This window comes from Triticum urartu, chromosome 5 (assembly GCF_003073215.2).
Source record: "Triticum urartu cultivar G1812 chromosome 5, Tu2.1, whole genome shotgun sequence".
NCBI classification, from domain to species: domain Eukaryota; kingdom Viridiplantae; phylum Streptophyta; class Magnoliopsida; order Poales; family Poaceae; genus Triticum; species Triticum urartu.
The window spans coordinates 651,422,055-651,431,690 of record NC_053026.1 but is presented as its reverse complement, the minus strand read 5'-3'; the positions used below and the strand labels follow the sequence as shown (position 1 = coordinate 651,431,690).

Below are 9,636 nucleotides of genomic sequence, written 5' to 3'. Positions count from 1 at the left end.
TATTTCAAGGTGTCTTAGTAGTTAGTACTCGTCGTTGTCTCTTCTTCTTCCTCGACATCTCTCCCCCTCCACGCACCAAACCACACCAGAAACAAACAAACAAGCAAGCAAGCAAACGTAGGAGCTAGCTGCAGTATGCCCATGTCATGCGGTTTGTGCGGCGCAAGCGACTGCCCGCACCACATGATCTCGCCCGTTCTTCAGCATCAGGAACAACACCGGCTGCGCGAGTACCAGTTCTTCACCCAAGGCCACCACCACCACCACCACGGCGCGGCGGCGGACTACCCACCGCCACCGCCACCGTCAGCCAATTGCCACCACTGCAGATCATGGACCACACCGTTTCATGAAACAGCAGCTGCAGGGAACAGCAGCAGGCTCACGCTGGAGGTAGACGCAGGCAGCCAAAACATGGCTCACCTGCTGCAGCCACCGGCACGGCCAAGAACCACCATCGTGAGTAGTACTACTGCTTAATTGTTCCAGCTCTTGCCGATCGCTTGGGCCTCCTTCTAACAAAAGTTCCCTTTTACGTAATCTCCCCCCCCCCCCCCCCCCCCCCCCCCCCGCCATCTCAAAAAAAGTTAGCGCCATGTAACCAGCTCATATATCTGTCACGTAATTCTGTTAATTTATGCTGGTTGAATATAATCTCCCAAGGCAGAGTGTTTGTGTTTTGTATCAGTTGATGCACAAGAATGGGCACTCACATCATCAGTTACACATACATACTTATTTCATTTTATTTGACTAACAAGGTAATCAGTTAATTCCTTTATGGGAACAAGCAATACATATGTCCACGCCTTCATGTTAATTCCTTGACAAAGTTTGTGAAATGGACAATATATATACTGGATCAATGCACCATCTTTTTCATTTTATGTGGTCATTTATGAATTTTAGTGCTATTTTGTATTTAAATTTTTCTCTTAAGCTTGTTTTGTAAGCTTATAGCTCAAGTATAACAGATACTACTCCCCATAATTGCTTCCGTAGTGGCCGGGTGATCAATCTACCGAGTTCATAAAACTGATCGAAATCAGATCCAAAACAGACCAAAACCTCACGAAATAGAAACAAGATCCTTGTTTAATTAGTTTGCACCAGGAAATTGCCTACTTAATTACTTTCTATCAATCTTATGAAGATGGTATGTTTCTCACATATGGTGATCCAGATCACAATTGTTGACGGAGTTAAACATTTTTAGCAATTCATAAAACCGTGCACAGATGTACAGGGCTACGCGTATGCACATACATAATACACCTAATTAAAACATATATTCATAGAGCGATTGAGTTTGGACTGTGCGCTTCTTTGGACACAAAGGCCCGGGAAGTTGTTCTCTTCCATTGTCTAGAAAAATAGAACAGTTACAATCAAGTGCACCACTGAATGAAAATGGGTCAATTCTGGTTAATAAGAGACCAACTGTACTTCATAAACAGGGAATATCATGTACATATCTGCAACCCACAGGAAAAGTACAGAACTGCACTCTTACGATTATTTTCCTCTTCATGTTCAGGTGCCATTCTGCGGGGCTGCATTCACCAGCACTATTAGCAATGCAACGATCATGACTATTGATACAGAGATGATGGTGGGGGCTGCCCATAATCTGACGATGCAGGAGAGAGAGGCGAAGGTGATGAGGTACAGGGAGAAGAGGAAGAGGCGGTGCTATGACAAGCAAATCCGCTATGAGTCCAGAAAAGCTTACGCCGAGCTCAGGCCACGGGTCAATGGCCGCTTTGTCAAGGTACCAGAAGCCGCTGCATCGTCGTCACCCCCAGCTTCGCCCTATGATCCTAGTAAACTTCACCTCGGATGGTTCCGGTAGTTTTTCATCAAAGTAAAATAAGTTGGTTATTGTTTGACCGATGGGAGGAGTTATGTTGATTTGACTATTTCAAAAGGTCAGCAGACCAATCAAAGAAAATGTATTTGTTGAAACAAGTATTGTTATGCTTTATGTTAATTTAAGCATGTAGTTTGAGGAGGCTAGCTACTTAGATGTGTTTATTGTATGCAACCAATTGAATCAATTCATCACCAACTCAAAGTTAAATACGGACAAGCTTTTTATGTATAAAGTTGTTATTTTATCTTGACGACTTATCAAGAGTGAAAAATGGATTGGGAGTTATGAGTAAACCATCACGACCGCCAAAGATGTACAATGCTTATTTTGAGAGAGAAAATTATATTTCACTCACCAAATATGAGTTGAACCTTGTAACCACATGTATATTACAAAGCTGTGTGTCACCTAACTAATTTGAGGCCTTATCATAGGTAAAATACCTCCAATCTGCACGAATGAGGCACTTTAAAAGAATATGTCACGTTGCATGGAAAACTGTAAACATGTGTAGACAGCATAATAGCTGCAAATCATCCAAAGCTTGTGTACTATATTATAATTATGAGTTCCTTATGCTGTTGCATGTACTTATTGAAGTGATCCTTCGTCTATGAGGTAAGTTTGTACATTCATTCATCCATTTAACCTCGCGAATATAGATAGCTAGTTAATTCGTTTGGCCATCGTTTGATCGATCATGTGTATGTGTGCGTCCATAGTGTCACCGCCTTTATCACTGGGAGATAGCTGAAGGTTGGGAGATGGCACACGGTGGCAGCCTCCAACCTCAAGCTGGTGCAAACCAGATCAGCTAGACAAGATAACAATGTTTGCCCAAGATAAAGGGAAGCTATTGTTGACTACCATGATCCAACAAGTTGCCAAATACTAGGGGCCAGTTCTTTTGTTGGCTTCCAGAATAAGCTGCCCCCTACCTAGCTTTTTCTAAAAGCCCAACCAAATTAATTTTTTAGAAGCTTACTAATTAAGACTTGACAGTAGGCTTCTAAAAAGTATTTTTGGTTGGGCTTCTAGAATAAGCTGGGTAGGGGGCCGCTTATTCTAGAAGCCCAAAAAACCACTAAAAGAACTGACCCTAGTTCTCATGAGATTTATTAAGTCCAAAGCTTGATGAAAGTGATTAGATTAATTGTTTGTTCCTAAATTCATGGGTGAAGGCAAAGTAAGTTTAACTATATACTTAACACTAGTTATCTAATAAGTTAATGCTACTATCTATTTGTTGATATCATGATAATTTTTAGGCTGAATCATATTATGGCGTGTAAAATTTCACAATATTTCAGCAGCGGCACCCCCGATATTAAGATCCTAGGTCCTTCACCCCCTTAATTAATATCAATTCCCCTGAACAAGTTATTACTTGGTTGTTCCATCTTGTAAGCATGTATCAGCTAACCATGTTCACCGCTAACCACTTGAGTTGCCAAAGGCTTTTGATGAGAACAAGCCCTACCCTAGTAATTTTAGCCACTGAAATGCGGCTCGTTTTTCTCTATTGAGTCTGAAGCACGGTTAGCTAATACTCCTTTACAAGATAGAACTTTCTTCTTGTCAAATACTCCCTCCGTTCCTAAATACTTGTCTTTCTAGGCATTTCAACAAGTGACTACATACGGAGCAAAATGAATGAATCTACACTCTAAAATATGTCTACATACATCCGTATGTAGTAGTCATTTGAAATGCCTAGAAAAACAAATATTTAGGAACGGAGGGAGTACAACATTATTTCTGCATACCCAAATTGACCAAAGACCCATGGAGCCATTTGGATTACAAGCAATGGTAAAACTTATCTACCCCTTGCATAGAAATCAAGGGAACACTTCAATTCTAAGCAATAATTTGAGCCACTGACATAGAAACCAAGGGAACACTTTAATTTTAAGTGGTGATTTGAGCCGTCCGTAACCGTCTTGACATGAACCGGACCCACTCATCCAATAATGCGTATGGCCTAAATGTCTATTCTTGTTCTGGGCTGTGCTCTCTGTTGCTGTCTCCATCATATGACCAAAATATTCTCTATCTAGTTCACATGAACTTCCCGGCGGGCATCCATACACGTATACATCCATCAGAATAAAGAATACTCCACTTTTCTTTCTTCTTGTAGCATAGCGTTTGCTTCTACTTCAGGGAAGAAGAAGATGAATCGTTTGTGTGGTGGCCTGAGATAGCTTATATGCATGGATCGATTAAGTGAGGCTGCAAAGGTGTGGTGCTGCTTGGATCGGCCACGCGCGATACTCCGACAAGCTCAGGGTTGTGTGGACTGTCTCGCTTCGCTTAAAGCAGAGGAAAAGGCGGTGGGTTCCAGTGCTCCATGCATGGCTCCAGACTCTCCCACTGCTTCTTGCACTTTTCGCCGGCACCCAGAATGACATGTATCAGTGTTCGTTATTGGTTGATGCATCTTAATGTTGCTCCTTTTCATGTGCTCCACACGTACTAGATAGATAGATCCTGAAAACGACTCTGCTGCCGGTGACATATTCATTTATGGATCAGAGTTGGTCACACAAGCATGGGATACATCGAGAGATATGCCCACCTTCCAATGACCATCAAGATACATATATGACTCCATGTCATCGATCATTGTGCGAGCATGATATACCAAACATGATTAAATTGACTGGTTAACGTCCTCGTCTGATTTAATTGTGAAATTGGTATATTAACCATCAACTATATACGTTCATTGGCCGGCCTAGATTATTTTCAAACTATATATTGTTTTTCTTTTAAAAAAGGAGGTTAATCCAGCTCCCTGTTTACTCTTTGAAGAATTTCATTGGAGCTTGATGAAAAGTGAAACGGCAAAAGATGGAGCAAGAGCCAACGACTTCAAAGAACTTTAATGATGTTCTTTAGTTGTGCCAGAGGTCTTTTTTGTCCATGTTTGGTTTCTTTGATCCGGTGTAAAAAGAAAATTATCTCATGACTAAAGTCATGTCGTTTTCTCAAAAATAACTAAGACGACTATGTAGTCACATTCAGTTGTCTTTTTATTTTTTAGAAACACTCAACTTTTATTCATTTGCAATAAACATTACATCGTTTGTGAGCATTGGTACAATTTTATGGTGTGGCTCCTCGAACCATTCAGAAATTAAAGAAAATCTAGCCAATCTAGCAATTTCGTGAGCAACTTTATTTGCTTCTATTACAGTGCTCGAATCTAGAAATAGAAAAAACACAAGCTAAGTGAAAACAATCATCAATAATTGCAGCCGATGCCCTCGGCGATCGTCCTCCTTCCTTCATGGTATCAATCACCTCCATGTTGTCCATGTTAATAATAACGTGGTTGCATCCTGTCCTTTGTGCCAATGTTAGACCAAATTTTACGGCCGGAGCTTCACCCATCAATGCATCCGAGCACAAGTCTATCTTACCATTTCCCCAGCAATAAATCTGCCCTTGTCGTCTCTTAGGACTGCCCCCATTGTGCCGCTAAGTAAGTCATGGTCAAAAGAAGCGTAAGTGTTAAGTTTAACAAACCCTGCTGGAGGGCATACCCAGCCCCCTTTTTTCATGGAAACCTTTGGAGAGGAAGTGGTAACAAAATTGGCCGTAAGAGCCTGGATGCCCATAGAAATCTTGTGTGCATTTTGAGTAGCCTCCTTGCAAACCAATTTATGTCTTTCACACCAAGTACTAGGCTGATAGGGCGATCATTTCACATACATTCTGGTTGCCCATAATGCACAACTTCTGAGTTGGCAGTAAAAGTAAATATTCTAAAACCGTCTCTCCCGCACGATCTACTTCACAAGCTTTGTCGATAATATCATTCATCCCCAACCTTCTCCAAACTTCCCTTGGTCTGTTGCATAGAAATAGCAAATGCTTTGTGTCTTGTGGTCCAGACGAGCAGACAGGGCAAATGGGCGAGACTTTCACATGTATATTGGCTAGCGCAACACGGCACAGGATAGTGTCGTGTAGAATATGTCAAATAAATAATTTTACCTTTGGAGGAAAAGAAAGTTTCCGTATCCTACACTAAATAGGTTTAACTATGGTATACCCATCCCATTGGTATGTCGCAGTTTATTTCCATGTTCATAGTCCCATTCCACAAGATAAACGGACCGAACCAAAAACATACCTTTTTTGTGAAATTCCAAGGGACAATCTAGCATATCATGTTGCGACTTAGGGACCGCGAGTACTCGTTGAACATCAATAGGCCACAGGGTTTGTTGGAGCAGATATTCATTCCAAGTATTAAGAACTTGGTCAATCAAATCTGCTACCTTAGATAACAACTGACCCCCACTATGGGTAATAATTTTTTGATTTGCACAATAATCCAAGCATCCTCTCAAATATTAATATTCAGATCATTCCTCACTCAAAAAACATAGCCACTTTTCAGAGAACTCACACGGCCATAATACTTTGCCAGGTGAAAGGAGAACCCTTCTAGGGTATTATTTGAAAACCCATTCCTTCTTGATTCTTGGGTACAAACATTTTCCATCAAACCATCCAATGCATCCTCCTCTGGTTGTTCTCGTCTAGTGACCAGAAATACTTAATTGATTGTATTGTTAAGAAAAATAGTAGGTGGAAGGAAAAACTTCTTTCAGTCGGAGGAAAGAAGATTCTTCCCAAGTTGTTATTCAAGCCATACCCATTGTACAACGTCGGTCTTTAAAATTCCTACAAAGATTCATTCCCTTGTCAGTTTTAAAACATTTCTGCTTCGGTACACCCCCTAAATAGTTCAACGGACGAGATCTCTCCATACCTCTTCATAATAAAGGGTAGGATGGTCTTTTTCAAAAGTACGTCGCCCGTCGGAACGCATACATACGTAAACCCCCTCTGCAATGGGCCAGCCCAATTTACCTTTTCTTTTTCTATTAACCTGAAATAAGTGTGTGGGATCTGATTCAAACACATGACCTCCTCGTTGAGTGTTCGCCACAGTAGCCAACCAGACAACTCACCTGATGCAAATACTTACATTTTTTTTTTCTGTTTTGTGTCCCACTGAATGAGGAGGCCTCGGGTTTACATTTTTTTTTCTGGTTTCGTTTGGCTGAGGAGGTCGCGGGTTTACTGTTTTTCATTTTTTTTCTGGCTTTGTTTGGCCGGTTTTACTTTTTTCTTATTTTTTTGCATTTTATTTTCCTTTTATTGAAATTCATGAATTTTTTAAAATTGATGAAAATTTTCAATTCAATGATTTTTTCGAATCCATGAACTTTTTTCAAATCCATGAACTCCTTTCAATTTTCACGAACTTCTTTTCCAAAATCTTTGAACTTTTTGCGAAGTTGATGACTGCGACTAGTTTACTTCACCCTATGCATTCTAAAACTGGACTCTAAAATACGGAACCAAGCATAAATTTACGGTTTATTGCATGGTATATGAAATTTCCACACCAATTTGAAGTTCGGTTTATTAGTTAAATACCTAGAAAACCGTTTGTAAACCGAATTAATCGAAGCAAAAATAAATTCATTTTTATGCTACACAGAAGCGTACACAATACCCTGAGAAAGCAAGGCAACAGCTTTGACGAGCTGTTCGCAGCTCCTGCCACCCAAGGGGGGGCCTCTTTTAGGCATATCAGTTCATTTCCTGCCACATCAAGAAGCGAGGTGGTACTAATTTTTGGTAGGCACTGGGGCGCAATGCACAGAATGTCAAACCTCTGGACGTGTGTGAGTTTTGAAGAAAAAAATTGAGGGGGTGTGAGTTTTGAGGAGCCAGTGCATTGCACTGAAGGCCTTTCCCCCCTCATTTTTCCTATTCTCTGCCAAGCCTACACAAATACAGCCCAACATATGTGTGACGAGCCGGCAGACATCAGGCAACGTGATGCATTTGCCCAAACAAAAGCAATGTGATGCATGCATAAATACATGCTTCTACACTTGTACTAAAAAAATTGCATTTTGAAACAAAAATAAAATAAAATTTCACGACATAGTTTCAAAGTCGCGTCAACTTTGGTTATAATGGTATATACAGAAACCATACCAAAATAGTTTGGTATATACCGAAACTGAACCATATTTAATTTCACCAAAGTATAATTACCGTACCCTCCAAAAAAACATATTTAACGAACCAAATAAACCGAACGCAAAGAGTGACTGTTTACTGTAGCGACCCGCTCTTTTTCCCACTATTTTTTCTTTTTTATGTTTGAGTTTGTTACTTTTTTCTTTTTAAAAAATGCTTGTACTTTTAATTTTTTGTTCAAAAGTTTAAAAATTGTTCGTTTTTTCAAATTTTGTTTTTCAAAATACAATTATTCACATTTTTAAAAATTGTACAGAAATTTTAAAAACGATTTGTGGCTTTCAATTTGCTCCAAATGTCAAAACGCAAACATTTTATAAAAAAGAGCGAACAAAATTTTGAACAAAATTTATTTTTAATTTTCGAAAGATTTTTGTAAACACTAATAAATTTAGGGTTTGAAAAAATAGAATAATACACACAAATATTTTAAACTAATCCTTTTTGAATTTCCTCAAACATTTCCTGTATTTGGGTAGAATTGTTTTAAAAACAGGAACATTTTTAAAATTCCCAAAAAAACTTGAAAGTGCGAACATTATTTGAAACAACCCAAATATTTTGAATTATTCATTTAAAAAAAGGAGATTTGTTAAAAAATTGGAAAAAATGTGCAAGTTTGTAAAATTTCCATACACAATTTGAAATCCCAAGATTGTTGAAAGATTTCAAGAAATGGGTAGCAAGTAAGAAAATATTCATGTTCATTCATATGACAGAAATTGCAAATAACAGGAACATTCCAATTTGGAAAAACTAGATACTCACGGATGCAACCGTCTGGCCATTTGACAGATGTCAGAAAATGACGTGCTTTCAAATGGACCTTGATGGCCTACCCGAATACCCTTTAAATGATCTATATTTGAACATCCTTGGAATGACCCTAATTTTTGCAAATAGGTCAGCATGCCCCATGGTAGGTATCCATGTCTGGCTTGAACGACCTTCGATACTGTATGCAAGTTGTGACACGTCCGTCCATTTATCGACCTTATTTAATCATGAAAAATCTAGAAAATGGAAAACTTGTTGAAAACCCAAACAAATTGTCATGATTCCTTGAATTGGTCATACAAGGCCATGGAAAAAATTGGGGTCATTTCAAGGATGTTAAGAAGCAACGTGCTTTCAGACAGACCCTTCTGGCATATTAAAACACTTTTGGTTGAACATGATGTTTTTTTGAAAATCTTAGGACTAGCCCCAACTTCTGCAAGCAAGTGAGCATGTCCATGTTAGGCATTCATTCCTGGTTTAAATGACTTCCGACACCATATGCACGTTGCGACACATCCTGCGCCCATTGCAGAAAATGCAAAACTTATGAACCCAAACAAATTGGCATGGTTCTTTGAATAGGTCATACAAGACATGGCATGGTCCATTTCATAAATGTCGAAAAACAACATGCTCTCAGACGGACCATTCTGGCCTCTACCTGAATACTCTATACCGAACATAGTATATATTTTCGACATTCTTAAAAGGACTCCAACTTTTGCAAACAGATGGACACGCCCATAGTAGGCATCCATGTAGCCTTTAAACGAATTGTGACACGTCCGACCATTTCTCGGTCCTTTTTCACCGGGAAAATTCCATAAAATGCAAAAGTTGTCGAATACCCAAACAACTTGGCATGATGCATTTAGTTGGTCATAAAAGACCACAGAAAAAATTGG

General features: G+C 39.4%; 1 protein-coding gene across 1 annotated transcript; it reads left to right on the top strand.

Moving 5' to 3' along the window:
• On the top strand, positions 1-1,990 carry LOC125506486 (transcription factor GHD7-like). Its single transcript, XM_048671291.1, has 2 exons — positions 1-459; positions 1,538-1,990. Exons 1-2 carry the CDS (start codon positions 136-138, stop codon positions 1,850-1,852), a joined length of 639 nt encoding a protein of 212 aa, XP_048527248.1. The 5' UTR covers positions 1-135; the 3' UTR covers positions 1,853-1,990.
• The last annotated feature ends 7,646 nt before the right edge of the window (positions 1,991-9,636 follow it).

Bases quoted from the DNA above. Each gene is read 5' to 3' on its own strand.
- LOC125506486 (XM_048671291.1), top strand. From the start codon at position 136: ATGCCCATGTCATGCGGTTTGTGCGGCGCAAGCGACTGCCCGCACCAC. The intron at 460-1,537 runs GTGAGTAGTACT...CTTCATGTTCAG, and splicing joins CACGGCCAAGAACCACCATC to GTGCCATTCTGCGGGGCTGC.